Genomic DNA, 22,240 nt, shown 5'->3' with positions numbered 1-22,240 from the left:
GAGCTTTCTTGGTACTTTCCTGACAGTCCAAGGGTTAAGAGTCCAACACGCCAACTGATATAGGCAGGACTTCCTAATCCAAATATTTTTTAGTTTTTTTTTATGTTTAATATTACATTTTATTTAATTCAAGGTACCCAAAATATTATCTCTCTATTGCCATCAGTATGCATGCTTAGTAAAGAAATAATTTATTCTTTATTTCTTTCTAAGACTTCAAGGTCCAGTGTGTATTTTACATTTATAACACAATTTAATTAAAACTACATAATTTTTTTTAAAGATAGATTTTATGCTTTAAATGGATTGTATTTTATGGATAAATGGATTGTATTTGATGGATAAAGATCTTTCTGAACTAAGCCACTGGTCATTAGGTCAAACAATTTTAGCTTTTAAACATTTTCATTTAAATCTTACATTCAGAAAACAACACAAATTATAAGTACATAGCCCAATTACTTTTCACAGTTGAACCCACTCATGTAACTCATGTATCTAAATCACCTATGGGGTCTTCAGTATTTTTTTGTCTATGTTTTCTTTGCTTATCATTATATGATCTTGCCTTTTCCATGTTTCCTAATTTTTTTTCATGGAAAAGAATTTTATTTTAATATAGGAGTGTGTACATGTAAATCCCAAACATCCGATCTATCTCTCCCTCTACAATCCCCCTGGTAACCATTAGCTCATTTTCTGTCTGAGTCTATTTCTGCTTTGTAAATAAGTTCACCCTATTATTATTATTATTATTAGATTCCGCATATAAGCAATAGCATATATGTCTATCTCTGTCTGGCTTACTTCACATAGTACAATACTCTTTAGGTCTATCTAGCTACAAATGGCATTATTTCATTTTTTTTAATGGCTGAATATTCTGTTGTAAATATATACCACATCATCTTTATCCATTCATCAGTTAATGGACATCTAGGTTGCTTCCATGACTCGGATGTTGTACATAGCTCTATAATGAACATTAGGGTGCATAGTATCCTTTTGAATCATGTATTTCTCCAGATACATGACCAGGAAAGTGATTGCAAGATCATGTGGTGGTGTATTTTTATTTATTTTATTTTACTTTATAATACTGTATTGGTTTTCTATACATCAACATGAATCCACCATGGGTGTACATGAGTTCCCAATCCTGAACCCCACTCCCACCTCCCTCCCTATACCATCTCTCTGGGTCATCCCAGTGCAGCAGCCCCAAGCATCCTGTATCCTGCATCGAACCTAGACTGGCGATTTGTTTCTTACATTATATTATACATGTTTCAATGCCATTCCCCCAAATCATCCCACCCTCTCCCTCTCCCACAGAGTCCAAAAGTCTGTTCTATACATCTGTGTCTCTTTTGCTGTCTCACATACAGGGTTGTCATTACCATCTTTGTAAATTCCATATATATGTGTTAATATAATGTATTGGTGTTTTTCTTTATGGCTTACTTCGCTCTGTATAATAGGCTCCAGTTTCATGCACCCCATTAGAACTGATTCAAATATATTCTTTTTAATGGCTAAGTAATACTCCATTGTGTGTATGTACCAGTGCTTTCTTATCCATTCATCTGCTGATGGACATCTAGGTTGCTTCCATTTCCTATAAACAGTGCTGCAATGAACATTGGGGTACACGTGTCTCTTTCAATTCTGGTTTCCTCGGTGTGTATGCCCAGCAGTGGGATTGCTGGGTCATAAGGCAGTTCTATTTCCAGTTTTTTAAGGAATCTCCACACTGTTCTCCATAGTGGCTGTACTAGTTTGCATTCCCACCAACAGTGTAAGAGGGTTCCCTTTTCTCCACACCCTCTGCAGTATTTACTGCTTGTAGACTTTTGGATCACAGCCATTCTGACTGGTGTGAAATGGTTCCTCATTGTGGTTTTGATTTGCATTTCTCTGATAGTGAGTGATGTTGAGCATCTTTTCATGTGTTTGTTAGCCATCTGTATGTCTTTTTTGAAGAAATGTCTATTTAGTTCTTTGGCCCATTTTTTGTTTAGGTCATTTATTTTTCTGGAATTGAGCTGCAGGAGTTGCTTGTCTGTTTTTGAGATTAGTTGTCAGTTGCTTCATTTGCTATTATTTTTTCCTGTTCCGAAGGCTGTATTTTCACCTTGCTTATAGTTTCCTTTGTTGTGCAGAAGCTTTTAATTTTAATTAGATCCCATTTGTTTATTTTTGCTTGTATTTCCAGTATTCTGGGAGGTGGGTCATAGAGGATCCTGCTGTGGTTTATGTCGGAGAGTGTTTTGCCTATGTACTCTTCTAGGAGTTTTATAGTTTCTGGTCTTACGTTTAGATCTTTAATCCATTTTGAGTTTGTTTTTGTGTATGGTGTTAGAAAGTGTTCTAGTTTCATTCTTTTACAAGTGGTTGACCAGTTTTCCCAGCACCACTTGTTAAAGAGATTGTCTTTAATCCATTGTGTATTCTTGCCTCCTTTGTTGAAGATAAGGTGTCCATAGGTGTGCGGATTTATCTCTGGGCCTTCTATTTTGTTCCATTGATCTATATTTCTGTCTTTGTGCCAGTACCATATTGTCTTGATGACTATGGCTTTGTAGTAGAGCCTGAAGTCAGGCAGGTTGATTCCTCCAGTTCCATTCTTCTTTCTCAGTATTGCTCTGGCTATTTGAGGTTTTTTATATTTCCATACAAATTGTGAAATTATTTGTTCTAGCTCTGTGAAAAATACCACTGGTAGCTTGATAGGGATTGCATTGAATCTGTAGATTGCTTTGGGTAGTATAGTATACTAATTTTCACTATATTGATTCTTCTGATGCATGAACATGGTATATTTCTCCATCTATTAGTGTCCTCTTTGATTTCTTTCACCAGTGTTTTATAGTTTTCTATATATAGGTCTTTAGTTTCTTTAGGTAGATATATTCCTAAGTGTTTTATTCTTTTCATTGCAATGGCAAATGGAATTGTTTCCTTAATTTCTTTTTCTACTTTCTCATTATTAGTGTATAGAAATGCAAGGGATTTCTGTGGGTTGATTTTATATCCTGCAACTTTACGATATTCATTGATTAGCTCTAGTAATTTTCTGATGGAGTCTTTAGGGTTTTCTATATAGAGGATCATGTCATCTGCAAACAGTGAGAGTTTTACTTCTTCTTTTCCAATTTGGATTCCTTTTATTTCTTTTTCTGCTCTGATTGCTGTGGCCAAAACTTCCAGAACTATGTTGAATAGTAGCGGTGAAAGTGGGCACCCTGGTCTTGTTCCTGACTTTAGGGGAAATGCTTTCAATTTTTCACCATTGAGGATAATGTTTGCTGTGGGTTTGTCATATACAGCTTTTATTATGTTGAGGTATGTTCCTTCTATTCCTGCTTTCTGGAGAGTTTTTATCATAAATGGATGTTGAATTTTGTCAAAGGCTTTCTCTGCATCTATTGAGACAATCATATGGCTTTTATTTTTCAGTTTGTTAATGTGGTGAGTTACATTGATTGATTTGCAGATATTGAAGAACCCTTGCATCCCTGGGATAAAGCCCACTTGGTCATGGTGTATGATCTTTTTAATATGTTGTTGGATTCTGATGGCTAGAATTTTGTTGAGGATTTTTGCATCTATGTTCATCAGTGATATTATCCTGTAGTTTTCTTTTTTTTGTGGCATCTTTGTCAGATTTTGGTATTAGGGTGATGGTGGCCTCATAGAATCAGTTTGGAAGGTTACCTTCCTCTGTAATTTTCTGGAAGAGTTTGAGTAGGATAGGTGTTAGCTCTTCTTTAAATTTTTGGTAGAATTCAGCTGTGAAGCTGCCTGGACCTGGGCTTTTGTTTGTTGGAAGATTTCTGATATAGTTTCAATTTCTGTGCTTGTGATGGGTCTGTTAAAGTTTTCTATTTCTTCCTGGTTCAGTTTTGGAAAGTTGTACTTTTCTAAGAATTTATCCATTTCTTCTATGTTGTCCACTTTATTGGCATATAATTGCTGATAGTAGTCTCTTATGATCCTTTGTATTTCTGTGTTGTCTGTTGTGATCTCTCCATTTTCATTTCTATTTTTATTGATTTGATTTTTCTCCCTTTGTTTCTTGATGAGTCTGGCTAATGGTTTGTCAATTTTATTTATCCTTTCAAAGAACCAGCTTTTGGCTTTGTTGATTTTTGCTATGGTCTCTCTCTCTTTTCTTTTCTTTCTTTTTTTTTTTTAAATTTATTTCTGCCCTAATTTTTAAGATTTCTTTCCTTCTACTAACTCTGGGGTTCTCCATTTCTTTCTTTTCTAGTTGCTTTAGGTGTAGACTTAGGTTATTTATTTGACTTTTTTCTTGTTTCTTGAGGTATGCCTGTATTGCTATGAACTTTTCCCTTAGCACTGCTTTTATAGTGTCCCACAGGTTTTGGGTTGTTGTGTTTTCATTTGCATTCGTTTCTATGCATATTTTGATTTCTCTTTTGATTTCTTCTGTGATTTGTTGGTTATTCAGAAGCATGTTGTTCAGCCTCCATATGTTGGAATTTTTAATAGTTTTTCTCCTGTAATTGATATCTAATCTTATTGCACTATGGTCAGAAAAGATGCTTGGAATTATTTCAATTTTTTTGAATTTATCAAGGCTAATTTTATGGCCCAGGATGTGATCTATCCAGGAGAAGGTTCCATGAGCACTTGAGAAAAAGGTGAAATTCATTGTTTTGGGGTGAAATGTCCTATAGATATCAATTAGGTCTAACTGGTCTATCGTATCATTTAAAATTTGTGTTTCCTTGTTAATTTTCTATTTAGTTGATCTATCCATAGGTGTGAGTGGGGTATTAAAGTCTCCCACTATTATTGTGTTATTGTTCATTTCCCCTTTCATACTTGTTAGCATTTGTCTTACATATTGCAGTGCTCCTATGTTGGGTGCATATATATTTATAATTGTTATATCTTCTTCTTGGATTGATCCTTTGATCATTATGTAGTATCCTTCTTTGTCTCTTTTCACAGCCTTTGTTTTAAAGTCTATTTCACCTGATATGAGTTTTGCTACTCCTGCTTTCTTTTGGTCTCCATTTGTGTGGAATATCTTTTTCCAGCCCTTCACTTTCAGTCTGTATGTGTCCCTTGTTTTGAGGTGAGTCTCTTGTAGACAACATATATAGAGGTCTTATTTTTGTATCCATTCAGCCAGTCTTCTGGTTGGGGCATTCAACCCATTTACATTTAAGGTAATTATTGATAAGTATGATCCCATTGCCATCTACTTTATTGTTTTGGGTTCGGGTATACACACCCTTTTTGTGTTTCCTGTCTAGAAAATATCCTTTAGCATTTGTTGGAGAGCTGGTTTGGTGGTGCTGAATTCTCTCAGCTTTTGCTTGTCTGTAAAGCTTTTGATTTCTCCTTCATATTTGAATGAGATTCTTCCTGGGTACAGTAATCTGGGCTGTAGGTTATTTTCTTTCATCACTTTAAGTATGTCTTGCCATTCCCTCCTGGCCTGAGAATTTCTACTGAAAGATCAGCTGTTATCCTTATGGAATCCTCTTGTGTATTATTTGTTGTTTTTCCCTTGCTACTTTTAATATTTGTTATTTGTGTTTGATCTTTGTTAATTTGATTAATATGTGTCTTGAGGTGTTTTGCCTTGGGTTTATTCTATTTGGGACTCTCTGGGTTTCTTGGACTTGGGTGATTATTTCCTTCCCCATTTTAGGGAAGTTTTCAACTAGTATCTCCTCAAGTATTTTCTCATGGTCTTTCTTTTTGTCTTCTTCTTCTGGGACTCCCATATTTCGAATGTTGGAGTATTTCATATTGTCCTGGAGGTCTCTGAGATTGTCTTCATTTCTTTTAATTAGTTTTTCTTTCTTCATCTCTGATTCATTTATTTCTACCATTCTATCTTCTATTTCACTAATCCTATCTTCAGTTTTCATTCGAATTCCAAAGAAAGGCAATGCCAAAGAATGCTCAAACTACCACACAATTGCACTCATCTCACATGCTAGTAAAGTAATGCTCAAAATTCTCCAAGCCAGGCTTCAGCAATATGTGAACCATGAACTCCCTGACTTTCAAGCTGGTTTTAGAAATGGCAGAGGAACCAGAGATCAAATTGCCAACATCCGCTGGATCATGAGAGTTCCAGAAAAACATCTATTTCTGCTTTATTGACTATGCCAAAGCCTTTGACTGTGTGGATCACAATAAACTGTGGAAAATTCTGAAAGAGATGGGAATACCAGACAACCTGACCTGCCTCTTGAGAAATCTATATGCAAGTCAGGAAGCAACAGTTCGAACTGGACATGGAACAACAGACTGGTTCCAAATAGGAAAAGGAGTATGTCAAGGCTGGATATTGTCACCCTGCTTATTTAACTTCTATGCAGAGTGCATCATGAGAAACGCTGGACTGGAAGAAACACAAGCTGGAATCAAGATTGCCAGGAGAAATCTCAGTCACCTCAGATATGCAGATGACACCACCCTTATGGCAGAAAGTGAAGAGGAGCTAAAAAGCCTCTTGATGAAAGTGAAAGAGGAGAGAGAGAAGTTGGCCTAAATCTCAACATTCAGAAAACGAAGATCATGGCATCCGGTCCCATCACTTCATGGGAAATAGATGGGGAAACAGTGGAAATGGTGCCAGACTTTATTTTTTTGGGCTCCAGAATCACTGCAGATGGTGACTGCAGCCATGAAATTAAAAGACGCTTACTCCTTGGAAGAAAACTTATGACCAACCTAGATAGCATATTCAAAAGCAGAGACATTACTTTGCCGACCAAGGTCCATCTAGTCAAGGCTATGGTTTTTCCTGTGGTCATGTATGGATGTGAGAGTTGGACTGTGAAGAAGGCTGAGCGCCAAAGAATTGATGCTTCTGAACTGTGGTGTTGGAGAAGACTCTTGAGAGTCCCCTGGACTGCAAGGAGATCCAACCAGTCCATTCTGAAGGAGGTCAACCCTGGGATTTCTTTGGAAGGAATGATGCTAAAGCTGAAGCTCCAGTACTTTGGCCACCTCATGAGAAGAGTTGACTCATTGGAAAAAACTCTGATGCTGGGAGGGATTGGGGGCAGGAGGAGAAGGGGACGACCGAGGATGAGATGGCTGGATGGCATCACGGACTCAATGGACGTGAGTCTGGGTGAACTCTGGGAGATGGTGATGAACAGGGAGGCCTGGCGTGCTGCAGTTCATGGGGTCGCAAAGCGTCAGACACGTTTGAGCAAGTTAAATGAACTAAGTTGAACTGAACTGTTCTTCTGCCTCTGTTATTCTACTATTTGTTGCCTCCAGGGTGTTTCTGATCTCATTTATTGCATTATTCATTATATACTGACTCTTTTTTATTTCTTCTAGGTCCTTGTTAAACCTTTCTTGCATCTTCTCAATCCTTGTCTCCAGGCTATTTATCTGTGATTCCATTTTGATTTCAAGATTTTGGATCATTTTCACTATCATTATTCTGAATTCTTTATCAGGTAGATTCCCTGTCTCTTTCTCTTTTGTTTGGTTTGGTGGGCATTTATCCTGTTCCTTTATCTGCTGGGTATTCCTCTGCCTCTTCATCTTGTTTATATTGCTGCATTTGGGATGGCCTTTCTGTATTCTGGCAGTTAGTGTTCTCTTTATTACGGAGTTTCCTCACTGTGGGTGGGGTTGTATTAGTGGCTTATCAAGGTTTCCTGGTTAGGGAAGCTTGTGTCAGTGTTCTGGTGGATGGAGCTGGATTTCTTCTCTCTGGAGTGGATTGAAGTGTCCAGTAATGAGTTATGAGATGTCAGTGGTTTTGAGGTAACTTTGGGCTGCCTGTATACTGAAGCTCAGGTCTGTATTCCTGTGTTACTGGAGAGTTTGCATGGTATGTCTTGCTCTGGAACTTGATGGCCCTTGGGTGGTGCTTGGTTTCAGTGTAGGTACGGAGGTGTTAGGACTTAAATTGGAGAAAGTAGGGAAAACCGCTAGACCATTCAGGTATGACCTAAATCAAATCCCTTATGATTATACAGTGGAAGTGAGAAATAGATTTAAGGGTCTAGATTTGATAGATAGAATGCCTGATGAACTATGGAATGAGGTTCATGACATTGTACAGGAGACAGGGATCAAGATCATCCCCATGGAAAAGAAATGCAAAAAAGCAACATGACTGTCTGGTGAGGCCTTACAAATAGCTGTGAAAAGAAGAGAGGGGAAACGCAAAGGAGAAAAGGAAAGAAATAAGCATCTGAATGCAGAGTTCCAAAGAATAACAAGAAGAGATAAGAAAGCCTTCTTCAGCGATCAATGCAAAGAAATAGAGGAAAACAACAGAATGGGAAAGACTAGAAATCTCTTCAAGAAATTAGAGATACCAAGGAAATATTTCATGCAAAGATGGGCTCAATAAAGGATAGAAATTGTCTAGACCTAAAAGAAGCAGAAGATATTAAGAAGAGGTGGCAAGAATACATGGAAGAACTGTACAAAAAAGATCTTCATGACCCAGATAATCATGATGATGTGATCACTAATCTCGAGCCAGACATCTTGGAATGTGAAGTCAAGTGGGCCTACGAAAGCATCACTATGAACAAAGCTAGTGGAGGGTATGGAATTCCAGTTGAGCTGTTTCAAATCCTGAAAGATGATGCTGTGAAACTGCTGCACTCAATATGCCAGCAAGTTTGGAAAACTCAGCAGTGGCCACAGGACTGGAAAAGGGCAGTTTTCATTCCAATCCCAAAGAAAGGCAATGCCAAAGAATGCTCAAACTACCACACAATTGCACTCATCTCACATGCTAGTAAAGTCATGCTCAAAATTCTCCAAGCCAGGCTTCAGCAATACGTGAACCGTGAACTCCCTTATGTTCAAGCTGGTTTTAGAAAAGGTAGAGGAACCAGAGATCAAATTGCCAACATCCACTGGATCATCGAAAAAACAAGAGAGTTCCAGAAAAACATCTATTTCTGCTTTATTGACTATGCCAAAGCCTTTGACTGTGTGGATCACAATAAACTGTGGAAAATTCTGAAAGAGATGGGAATACCAGACCACCTGACCTGCCTCTTAAGAAACCTATACACAGGTCAGGAAGCAACAATTAGAACTGGACATGGAACAACAGACTGGCTCCAAATAGGAAAAGGAGTATGTCAAGGCTGGATATTGTCACCCTGCTTGTTTAACTTCTATGCAGAGTACATCGTGAGAAACGCTGGACTGGAAAAAACACAAGCTGGAATCAAGATTGCCAGGAGAAATCTCAGTCACCTCAGATATGCAGATGACACCACCCTTATGGCAGAAAGTGAAGAGGAACTAAAAAGCCTCTTGGTGAAAGTGAAAGAGGAGAGCAAAAAAGTTGGCCTAAAGCTCAACATTCAGAAAACGAAGATCATGACATCTGGTCCCATCACTTCATGGGAAATAGATGGGGAAACAGTAGAGACAGTGTCCGACTTTATTCTTTTGGGCTCCAGAATCACTGCAGATGGTGACTGCAGCCATGAAATTAAAAGACGCTTACTCCTTGAAAGAAAAGTTATGACCAACCTAGATAGTATATTCAAAAGCAGAGACATTACTTTGCCAACTAAGGTCTGTCTAGTCAAGGCTATGGTTTTTCCTGTGGTCATGTGTGGATGTGAGAGTTGGACTGTGAAGAAGGCTGAGCGCCAAAGAATTGATGCTTTTGAACTGTGGTGTTGGAGAAGACTCTTGAGGGTCCCTTGGACTGCAAGGAGATCCAACCAGTCCCTTCTGAAGGAGATCAACCCTGGGATTTCTTTGGAAGGAATGATGCTAAAGCTGAAGCTCCAGTACTTTGGCCACCTCATGAGAAGAGTTGACTCATTGGAAAAGACTCTGATGCTGGGAGGGACTGGGGGCAGGAGGAGGAGGGGACGACCGAGGATGAGATGGCTGGATGGCATCACGGACTCGATGGACGTGAGTCTGAGTGAACTCCGGGAGATTGTGTTAGACAGGGAGGCCTGGCGTGCTGCGATTCATGGGGTTGCAAAGAGTCAGACACGACTGAGCGACTGAACTGAACTGAACTGATGGAGGCATTTGATGAGCTCATATTGATTAATGTTCCCTGGAGTCAGGAGTTCTCTGATGTTCTCAGGATTTGGACTTAAGCCTCCTGCTTCTGGTTTTCAGTCTTATTTTTACAGTAGTGTCAAGACTTCTCCTTCTATACTGTACCATTGATAAAACATCTAGGTTAAAGATGAAAAGTTTCTCCACATTGAGGGACACCCAGAGAGGATCACAGAGTTACATGGAGAAGAGAAGAGGGAGGGGTGAGTTAGAGGTGACCTGAATGAGATGAGGTAGAATCAAAAGAGGAAAGAGCAAGCTAGCCAGTAATCACTTCTTTGTGTGCGCTCCAGTCTGGACTGCTCAGAGATGTTCACGGAGTTATCCAGAGGAGAGGGAGGAAGGAGACAGAGGTGGCCAGGAGGATAAAAGAGGGGAATGAAAAGGAGAGAGACAGATCTAGCCAGTAATCAGTTCCCTAAGTTTTCACTACCGTCTGGAACACACAGAGATTCATAGAGTTGGGTAGAGAAGAGAAGGGGGAGGGAGGAGATGGAGGCAACCTGGTGGAGAAAAAGGAGAGTCCAAAGGAGGAGAACGCAGTTAAGCCAGTAATCTCGCTCTCAAGTTAAAATGGGTACTGAAGGTTGGGTTTTTGAAGGTACAAAATTGATAACAAATACCAAAAAGCAAAGATTAAAAATCTAGAGTAGAGGTTGGATTTTCAAAAATACAATATTAAAGAAAAGAAGACGAAGGAGGGGGGAAAAAAAAAAAAAAAGTCACAAGAATTATTAAAATATATATATATATATGAAGTTTTCTTTAAAAATAGGGTATTTTTTTTTGAAAAGTAATAGTAGGTTATAAAAATGAAAATTAAAGGAGAAATAGAGGACTTAAAAATTTTAAAATGTTAAAAAAAAAAAGAATGATCATAATAATAGTGAAGATATATCTAGGACTTTCTCTGGTGTTGTTGTGGGCAGTGTGCGGTCAGTTCATTTTCGGATAGTTCCTTGGTCCAGCTTATATTTCTCAAGATCTATAGGCCTCTTCCTATGTAGTCGGTACTAATGACAGGGTTTTAATCTATTGCACCTTTCATTTCCAAGGCGGTTCCCCCTGTTTTAGCTTCTATTTGCTGGTCTCTTCAGTGTCTGATTTCTGCCCTGACACAAGAGGGGCAGTGGTGGACAGTTTTTTTTAGGCTCACTTGTTCAGTCACGCTGTGGGGAGGGAGGGATGCTTCAAACAAATAACACTTGTGTGTGCCCACAATGTCTCAGCCACAACACTGGGCCTGCCCCCATCCCCCACCCTGCCACTCATGGCGCACACAGCTCAGGCTCTAGGTTGCTCCACCAGGAACCATCTGAGGCCGGCCCTGGGCTGCATACACCTCACAGGCCTAAGCCATTCAGGTAGTCCTCAGAGGTGCAGACTCGGTTGGGCCTGCGTTTTGTGCCCTTCCCAAGTCCGAGTAGCTCAGGTGTTTGGCGAGCGTAGTCCTTGCGACTTATCACCTCTCCCATCCCTACTGCCCAGTTTTCTGGGTGTGCAACTGGCGCACCTTCTCAGGTGGATGATGACTGTCCAGAACCCCAAGAAGTCTTAGTTAGCAAAGAAGCCTGTTTGCAGTTTGGTAGTTAATGTCTCTCTGGGGCTGCGATTGCCCCCTTCTGGCCCTTCCGGCTCTGGCTGCCTGTCACGAGAGGGGGATGGTCTGCAGCCGGCTGATTCTGTTCCATCCTTTGTTCTGTGCGTGGTCCTGGCATTGTCTTATGTTAGAGCTTTTCGCGTGGTAGCTATCCCAAAGTCTGGTTTGCTAGCCCAAGTTAGTTCACTCTGGGTACACTCGGGGCATTTGGGCCTGATTCTTAAAAAGCAACGCAGCCTGTGCCACCCTGTCCAGCCCCCGCTTGCTAGTGGCAGATGCAGGTGTCTGCGCTGCTTCTCCACTGGGGGAGTTACCGTTGGGCTCCTAATCTGTGGGTTTTAATTATGTATTTATTTCCTCCCTGTTGTGTTGCCCTCTGTGCTTCCAAGGCTCGCCACAGACTCGGCAGTGAGAGTGTTTCCTGATGTTTGGAAACTTCCCTCTTTTTAAGACTCCCTTCCCGGGAAGAAGCTCCCTCCCTACCTCTTTTGTCTTTTTTTTTCTGTCTTTTATATTTTTTCCTACCCGTTTTTGAAGACAATAATCTGCTTTTCTGGGTGCCTGATGTCCTCTGCTGGCATTCAGAAGTTGTTTTGTGGAATTTACTCAGCGTTGAAATGTTCTTTTGATGAATTTGTGGGGGAGAAAGTGGTCTCCCTGTCCTATTCCTCTGCCATCTTAGGACCACCCCCCTATTATTAGTTTTTTAAAGGATCTTCCGTACCAATTTCTCCATTGGTTGTACCAAGTGTAGGAAGTTTCCCTTCTCTCCATACCCCCTCCATTGCTCGCAGATTTTTTGATGATAGCTTTTCTGACTGGTGTGAAGTGATATTTCATTGTAGTTTCAATTTGCATTTTAAAATAATTAGTGATGTTGAACATTTTTTCATGTGCTTCTTGGCCATCTGTATGTCTTCTTTGGAGAGATGTCTCTTCATAACCCAGTTTATGCTTCATTTATTAATGTCTCTTTCTGAACATGTCCATAAATGCACAATTTGCCTAAATTAAGTCATCATGTATATCTCTTTGTATTTTGTTCTCTTCATTTACAGTGTATCCATGTCTCTACATAGTATTTTACATTTTAACGCTCTCACATTTTATTGCAATTTTTCTAAGTCATTTCCCTGTTGAGGAAATCTATGTTGTTGTCTGTAATTGCTATTAAAATTATGCTGCAAAGAGTTCAATTATCCTTGTAGGATAAATTCCAAAGCACAAGATTGCCAATGTTATTGCTATGAAGAGTAGTATTGCTTTAGCAATGGGTATTTAAATTAGCAATGCCAACAGCAATAGATGTGCTATGAACATGAAAGTTTATATAAGATTTTACTGATATTTATCATTAAAATGGAGGGTGTGATCATAGTACTGATTTTAGTGAAGGCAAACAGGCTATGTGAACATTTGCTTTCAAACATGGGTATGGACTATTATGAAACAATATTATTAGGATCAACATCATATGTGGGGTTGTACCTAAATAATGAAAGGCAGTGTTTTGCTATGTTGCATGCCATTATTTGGACCTGATATTGGGCCTGTGACTCATAGGAAGTCCTTCTCTCAGCTGGAAAGAACCAATGTAATCTTAGCATCTTTGTAAAAGAAATTGTGTTTACTTTCTCAGACCTCTATGTTACTTTTAAATAAAAGTTACACTTCAGGATATAGAAGAGGGCAGGTAAAATAATTTGAAATCTGTCCATGCAAATGTCTAGGAGCTCTGTATGAAATATAAGAAAAAAATGTTTTTGAAAGCATCTATCAAAAAGAAAAAGTAAAATGTCCAGAAGGAAACACAAAGACAGAGTGAAAAATCAGGGAAATAAATAGAAAAATTGACCATATAATTTCCAGGTGTTGGGAAAGGTTATGGGTCCCAGTGAATTAGGTAAATTAGAGTGGGAACATAGCACCCACATGGGGACAAAGGACATGGTTATGGAACTATAGGGAGTGATGAGTTGTAACTGCTGCTGCTGCTAAGTCGCTTCAGTCATGTCCGACTCTGTGCAACCCCATAGACGGCAGCCCACCAGGCTCCCCCATCCCTGGGATTCTCTAGGCAAGAACACTGGAGTAGGTTGCCATTTCCTTCTCCAGTGCATGAAAGTGAAAAGTGAAAGTGAAGTCGCTCAGTCATGTCCTACTCTTCATGACTCCCTGGACTGCAGCCTACCAGGCTCCTCCATCCATGGGATTTTCCAGGCAAGAGTACTGAAGAATTGTAACTAACATCTACATAAAACCAGGACCATGGAGTTGAAGTAGGAAAACTGGAAAGGAATCCTCCTACTGATGAAGAAAAGCTTTCTTCTGCTTGAGCTCTGGATAAAGAATAAAAATAAAAATTTAAATGACTTTAGAAATTTAAAATCCTGGCTTAGAATTTTTACTAACATTGTAGTATAGAAACATCAAGCCAAAAAATTAACATAAAATTGTATCCAAGTCAGAGATCCCCCTAGGATGCCTGGTTAAAAAAAAGGCAATGCTTGGAAAATAAATATTGGAGATATACTAAGCAAAAGAAATATGGAATAATTATATTAATGTAGGGGGAGACTTTAGGGTATAATTGGGATAGAAATGATGTAAAGAATAATTGTTCTTTGAGACCCCATGGACTATACAGTCCATGGAATTCTCCAGGCCAGAATACTGGAGTGGGTAGCTGTTTCCTTCTCCAGGGGATCATCTCAACCCAGGAATCAAACCTGCGTCTCCTGCATTGCAGAAGGATTCTTTACCAGCTGAGCTACTAGGGAAGCCCTATACATACCAACACAGTGTCCCCTTCTCCAGGGGATCTTCCCAATTCAGGGATCGAACACAGGTCTCCCACATTAAAAGCAGATTCTTTACCAGCTGACCCACCAGGGAAGCCCAAGAGTACTGGAGTAGGTAGCCTATCCCTTCGCCAGCAGATCTTCCCAGCCCAGGAATAGAACCAGGGTCTCCTGCATTGCATGCAGATTCTTTACCAGCTGAGTTAACAGGGAAGCACATTTTAAATAATCTATATAAAAATCAGGGAATAGTAGCAATTCTAAGCTTGCACACATGTAACTAGTCAAAAAATATAAGAATGCCAAGATAAATTGATAAATTAACATATGGGAAACTATAAAATGTCTCAATAATTGACAGAGATAGTATGTAGAACACCAAAACTAGAGCTACACAGTTTTCAAGCCTGATTTACTGGACCTATGAATGATATGCTGCAACCATGTAACAGGGAATGAACATTCTTTATATGGAACATTTATAAAAATGTTTAGTCTCTATAAATCACTTATAATAGCCTGCCAGTGTCACAAAATAAATCTCACCTAAAATCAAATTATCAGCATATAGACCTTGCTTTCAGTTCATTAATTAAATTAAGCTAGACATCAATATTAAAGCGGTAACCCATATCATGTATTTGAATATTTTGAAAATTCTTTGGACTAATACATTTATTATAGAAACAATTATCATAGAAGTTTAAGAATGTTAGAATTTGTGAGATAATAACACCATATATCAAAATTAATTTACTTCAGCTACATAGAAAATCTATAGCCTTAAAGATATGTGTAACAACTGAAAGGAAATGAGCTAAACATCTTAAGAATTTAGGTTAAACACATATACACACAGAGAATACATTAGGCAAAATTTAACACAGACACTAATAAGCGTAGAATATAATATTGTAGCAAGAAATAAAGAAAAAATGATTGAGGATCCATAAACCCGAAATTTGTTTTTTTTTAAATTCTAATAAATTAACTAAACTCTAGTAAAACTGATGAAAAGATTTAAAAACATAGACTAAGTAAATTGATGTTAGAAATAGAATAGGAAACAAAATCATAGACAAATGAATGATTTTTTGAAGAACAAGAATAAAATGAACAATTAAATACATTTAGAAGAAATAAACATAAGAATCAATTTGCTTATATTCATTAATAATAACAATTTGAAAATATCAAGTGAAATAAAATGAAAATATACAATGGGTGAAAATGTACTTCTCTCTGCAACACACACAAAAAATACCAGTACCAAATAGTTTTATATACTAAAACTACCTCTCCTTTGTAAAATGGTTAATTTGTGCTGTATAAACTCTCACAGAATCAATGAAAAGAAGCAAAGATCCCTAAATATTTGTGAGATTTATAATCTACATATCAAAATCAGACCAGGAAAAATAGAGAAGTAAAGTTATTAATGTCACTTACATATGAATATATTCTAAAGTATTGGTAACCAAACACACACAAAAAATATCATGACCAAGAAGGGCTTAATCCAGGAATATAAGCATTTTTTTAAACGTTGTAATGTGAAAAAACTTTGAGTTATTTCAAAAGATGATTCAATATCTGTTTATGCTAAAACCTCTTAGCAAAGGAAGATATAAAAGTGATCTTACTTTTAAAGGGAATTTCCTAGAAAGCTGTAGCAAATAACTTAAAAAAAATACAGTTATAGAAACATTTGTAGTGAAGAATACAAGGCTAGGACCAAAGAATGCTGCTTTTACTATCTGCATTCCACAAGGCACTGGCAGTCCTAGAAAAAATGTTGAGAACAGTAGATAAGCTATAAAGATTAAAAGGGAAAAAACAAAACTATTTTTGGTATGCATCTAAGTGAAATTAACAAACATTAAAACTCAACAGATTAATTATTAAAACCTATAGTAGAATAACAAGAAGGCATTTTATAAGACTAACATATGAAATTAAATAGCATGCTTATACATTGTAAAAGAATTTTAAACACTATATTTTGTTACTATAGCAGGAAAAGCTTAAAATAATTTAATAATCATGCAAATTTTTATAAATAAAAATATAAAAAATTTTAAAGAAATAAAATCAGCTGAAATAAATTGAGAAGTATATGTAATATATAAAAGATATAATTTTCTCAAATGGGTTCGCTAATTTAATGCAATCCTAGTGAAATCCTGAAATGTCTTTTCACGGCACATGGCAAACTAATATAAAAGTTTTCATAAAAATAGGGTTGGAAATTTCCTCCAAATTGAATAGTTAAATTAGATGATGATGGTGGTGCTGGTAGTGGACCCAGTATTTCAGTCATGACAAATTTCTGTTAATTAAAACACTATGGCCCTGTTAAAATGAGTTATATTAGAATGGTTAAAAACAAATCCATGTATAAATAAGAACTCAATATTAACATTAATGAAGCTGCTTCATTAATGTTTCATGGAAAAACAAAAAAATGATCCAGTGAGAATTAGTGTGTGAGTGAGTGAGAGTGTGTGTATGTGTGTGTTTGTGTGTGTCTTTCAGTCATGTCCTTCTCTTTGCAACCTGATGGACTGTAGCCACCAGGCTCCTCTGTGCATAGAATTCTCCAGGCAGGAATACTGGGATGGGTTGCTGCTACCTTCTCTGAGGGATCTTCCAGACCCAGGGATCAAACCCAGGTCTCCTGCATTGCAAGCAGATTCTTCATGGTCTGAGCCACAGGGAAGAATTAGTATGTTTGTGTGTCAATGGTATTATAAATTGTAAGGCACTATATCATAAGGTAATATTTCAAGAAGTTTGCAGTACATTTGTACATACTATAAGGTTTTCTTACTTCTGAACTTGAAAAAAGTTAATAATGAATCTTAGGAAACCAGAGATGATTCTTCAGCTGTATCTAACTCAAAAATAAAGTAAAAATATTAAAAATAACAACTATAAGGTCATGAGTCCCTCATCTAAAGTTCATTTATCTGAACTGTTTGGAACAAAACTAGAACAGGGAATTAAATGTTAAAAACAAATTATGATTCCAACTCTATCATGTTTTGGAAAAGGCAAAACTGTAGAGACATTTAAAAGATCATTGGTTGCCAGGAGCTTAAGAAGAAGGGAGAGAGTAAAAAATAAACAGGTACAGCACAGGAAATTTTTAGGGCAGTGAAATTATTCTATATGATATTATAATGGTGCATACCTGTCATTCTGTTTATGTCAAAACCCATAGAATGCACAGTACAACCAGTAAAACAATGTGATTTATGGAATTTATGAACTTATTAATATTGTCTCATTAATGGTAACAGGTATTGATCATGCTAATGGAAGATGTTCCTGGTATATTACAGTCCATAGGGTCACAAAGAGCTGGATTCAACTGAGCATGCATGCATGCAATGCAAGATGCTAAATAGAGGCAGGGGAGAAAGGGTATTTGGGAATCCTGTATCTTCTGCTCTGTTCATCTGTATTTTTGAAACTGCTCTATAAAAACAAAGTATACTGATTTTAAAAAGTAAACAAAAACACATAGCTCCTTAATTAGAACCACAATGCTCAGTTCTAAGTAGATTTGCTTTTTTCATATATAAGGCATTCAGGTATTCTCTTCAAGTCGCTTTACTCTTGTTTTAGTTATAATTTTTTTAGTGTAGTGATTTTCTATTTGAGCTGTTACTTTGGCACATTCAAAGTAGCTCAGTGGTAAAGAAATGCAGGAGACACAGGTTGGATCCCTGGATTGGGAAGATCCCCTGGAGGAAGAAATGGCAACCAGCTCCAGAGAATCTGAGATAAAGAATCTCAGAGAATCTCAGACCAAGAATCTTCCTGCAATGTGGGAGACCCAGGCATAATCCCTGGGTCAGGAAGATCCCCTGGAGAAGAGAATGGCAGCCCACTCCAGTATTCTTGCCTGGACAATTCCATGGACAGAGGAGCCTGGTGGGCTACTGTCCATGAGATCACAAAGAGTTGGACACAACTGAGTGACTAACACTCTCACTTTCATACTACAAAGAAAGAAGCAACTTATTTGTCATAATAGTTTCATCTGGCAGAAAGTCAAAGTGAAGTCGCTCAGTCGTGTCCGACTCTTTGCAACCCCATGGACTGTAGCCTATCAGGCTCCTCCGTCCATGGGATTTTCCAGGCAAGAGTGCTGGAGTGGATTGCCATTTCCTTCTCCGGGGGAACTTCCTGACCCAGGAATCGAACCGAGTCTCCCGCAATGCAGGCAGATGCTTTACCGTCTGAGGCACCAGGGAAGCTCATCTGGCAGTAAGAAGTTCAATTTCAACTTCTTGTCAGCAAAGTGTGTCTGTCTTGCTTTTTTTTTTAACTTAGTTGCGTCTGGCTGTTTTACAACCCCATGCACTGAAGCCCTCTGGCTCCACTGTCCACAAGATTTTCCAGACAAGAATACTGGAGTGGAGGGCTCCCCTGGTGGCTCAGCGGTAAAGAATCCGACTGCCAATGCAGGAGCTGCTGCTGCTGCTGCTAAGTCACTTCAGTCGTGTCCGACTCTGCGCGACCCCATAGATGGCAGCCCACCAGACTCCCCTGTCCCTGGGATTCTCCAGGCAAGAACACTGGAGTGGGTTGCCATTTCCTTCTCCATGCATGAAAGTGGAAAGTGAAAACTAAAGTGAAGTCGCTCAATCGTGTCCGACTCCTAGCGACCCCATGGACTGCAGCCTACTAGGCTCCTCTGTCCATGGGATTTGCCAGGCAAGAAGGAGACACTGGTGGAATACCTGGTCAGGAAAGATCCCACATGTTATGGAGCAACTAAGCCTGTGTGCCACAACTATTGAGCCTGGGCTCTGGAGCCAAGAATATAAAACTACCAAAGCCTGAGCACCCTAGTGCCTATGCTTAGCAACAACAGAAGCCACTGCAATGAGAAGTGCACCACAGCTAGAGCATAGCCCCTACTTGCTCCAACTAGAGAAAAGCCCATGCACCAATGAAGACCCAGCATAGCCAATAAATAAATAAATAAAACTATATACACACAAAAAGAGAACACCGGAATGGGTTGCCATTTCCTCCTCCAGAAGTTCTTCCATATCCAAAGATCAAACGCACACTTCCTGCATTGGCAAGCAGATCCTTTACTGCTCCCTGAGCCATGAGGGAAGCCCCTGCTTTGCATTAGCTGCTTTCTAATTGTCACCCCCTCCTGAACAGTTTTACTTGACTGCCCTAGAATGTCTCCTAGGGAAACTACCTTTCTACCAGTACCTTCTTCCTCCCCACCACCCCAGTCCTCAGACTGCCCAGTTCAGTTCAGTTCAGTCGCTCAGTCCTGTCCAACTCTTTGTGACTGTATGAGTCACAGCATGCCAGGCCTCCCTGTCCATCATCAACTCCTGGAGTTCACTCAAACTCATGTCCATTGAGTCAGTGATGCCATCCAGCCATGTCATCCTCTGTCGTCCCCTTCTCCTCCTGCCCCCAGTCCCTCCCAACATCAGGGTCTTTTCTTCAGTGCTCAGCTTTCTTCACAGTCCAAATCTCACATCCATACATGACCACTGGAAAAACCATAGCCTTGACTAGACGGATCTCTGTTGGCAAAATAATATCTCTGCTTTTCAATATGCGATCTAGGTTGCTCATAACTTTCCTTCCAAGGAGTAAGCATCTTTTAATTTCTTGGCTGCAATACCAACTGCAGTGATTTTGGAGCCCAAAATAATGAAGACTGACACTGTTTCCACTGTTTCCCCATCTATTTCCCATGAAGTGATGGGACCAGATGCCATGATCTTCGTTTTCTGAATGTTGAGCTTTAAGCCAACTTTTTCACTCTCCTCTTTCACTTTCATCAAGAGGCTTTTTAGCTCCTCTTCACTTTCTGCCATAAGGGTGGTGTCATCTGCATATCTGAGGATATTGATATTTCTCCCGGCAATCTTAATTCCGGCTTGTGCTTCTTCCAGCCCAGCGTTTCTCATGATGTACTCTGCATATAAGTTAAATAAGCAGGGTGACAATATACAGCCTTGACATACTCCTTTCCTATTTGGAACCAGTCTGTTGTTCCATGTCCAGTTCTAACTGTTGCTTCCTGACCTGTGTATAGGTTTCTCAAGAGGCAGGTCAGGTGGTCTGGTATTCCCATCTCTTTCAGAATTTTCCACAGTTTATTGTGATCCACACAGTCAAAGGCTTTGGCATACTCAATAAAGCAGAAATAGATGTTTTTCTGGAACTTTCTTGTTTTCTTGATGATCCAGCAGATGTTAATCTCTGGTTCCTCTGCCTTTTCTAAAACCAGCTTGAACATCTGGAAGTTCATGGTTCATGTATTGCTGAAACCTGGCTTGGAGAATTTTGAGCATTACTTTACTAGCATGTGAGATGAGTGAAATTGTGCTTTAGTTTCAGGATCCATCAAATACAGGATTAACACTTGTGATCATCAAAAACCTTCAGAGATCCCTTCAGGGCTGTGATTGAAGTCCTTTCTGATTGGTGTCTTTGTTTCTTTGTTGTCAAATTTTTTTACTATCAAGCATGAATAGAAAAACTCAAAGAGGCAGAGCAGTTGGCAGAGATTTAGAAGAGAGGTGCTGCTGCTGCTGCTGCTGCTAAGTCACTTCAGTCGTATCCGACTCTGTGTGACCCCATAGACGGCAGCCCACCAGGCTCCCCCGTCCCTGGGATTCTCCAGGCAAGAACACTGGAGTGGGTTGCCATCTCCTTCTCCAATGCATGAAAGTGAAAAGTGAAAGGGAAGTCACTCAGTTGTGTTTGACTCTTCGCGACCCCATGGACTGCAGCCTACCAGGCTCCTCTGTCCATGGGATTTTCCAGGCAAGAGTACCGGAGTGGTGAGAGACATATAAACATAAGTACAAAACTCCAATATTTTAAAGTATATGTAGCTTTAAAAATCTTTATTCTTTTAATTTATGTAATGCTTTCCGGTTTTCAAAGTAACAATGTAGTAATGAATCAAAGGGAAATGGTCAAATTATCTCCACATGTGATTTTGTTTTGAAGCTAGGCAAGTATTTAAAATTGTTTGGAAATATTTTTATATGATGATGATGATGATGATTTTTTAAGAGTTGCACACATATCCTTGAGATCTTGTTCTGTGTGTTTTCCTGTTTAATCTCATTGCGGTTTTTAATATGAAGTTTAAAATTGCCCTTTTGGGAGGGAGGTGGCGGGGAGGGTCAGGTTGGAAAACACATGTACACCCATGGCTGATTCATGTGAATGTATGACGAAAAACCCACCACACTATTGTAAAGTAATTAGCCTCCAATAAAAATAAAAACAAAAAAATAAAATAGCCCTTTTATGGCTCTATAGTTCTATGAAGCTAGAAATTGCATCTTAGTCATCATTGAATAATAAGCACCTAAAATTGTCTACACAATCTTTCCAATGCATATTTGCCAAAAAGTGTGACATTTGTTACCTAGAAAAATTCAATTGTTTGGGATAATTTGATGATATATTATAAATGAATTTGGATATTTTAATAAAAATTAAAACAGCAGAATTTAGAAAAACAAGTATATTTTAGTTTTGTTTTGCTTTTTTTTTTTTTTGCAGAGGAAAGAATTGTCAACATGAAAATTCAAACAGTCACAAAATTTGAAACAGTTACTAATGTTGTTGGATATTTAAAGGGGGTGACATTTCCAGGTAAGTAGACCCAAGTATTTATAATCTACATCTTATATAGTGTGTTAGTTGCTCAGTCATGTCCAACTCTTTGGAAGTCCATGGACTGTAGCCCTTTAGG

The 22,240-nt window shown here is 38.7% G+C and overlaps 1 protein-coding gene across 1 annotated transcript in view; it reads left to right on the top strand.

Moving 5' to 3' along the window:
* NAALADL2 (N-acetylated alpha-linked acidic dipeptidase like 2) overlaps positions 1-22,240 on the top strand; it is an 895,965-nt gene that overhangs the window by 398,425 nt on the left and 475,300 nt on the right. Inside the window, exon 8 of the mRNA XM_052645317.1 lies at positions 22,048-22,140. Coding sequence (XP_052501277.1) covers positions 22,048-22,140 — 93 coding nt within the window. The remainder of the gene's footprint in view (positions 1-22,047; positions 22,141-22,240) is intronic.

This window comes from Budorcas taxicolor, chromosome 1, assembly GCF_023091745.1.
Source record: "Budorcas taxicolor isolate Tak-1 chromosome 1, Takin1.1, whole genome shotgun sequence".
Taxonomy (NCBI): domain Eukaryota; kingdom Metazoa; phylum Chordata; class Mammalia; order Artiodactyla; family Bovidae; genus Budorcas; species Budorcas taxicolor.
Note: the sequence above shows the minus strand (reverse complement) of the source record. Positions and strands in the feature narration are given on the sequence as shown.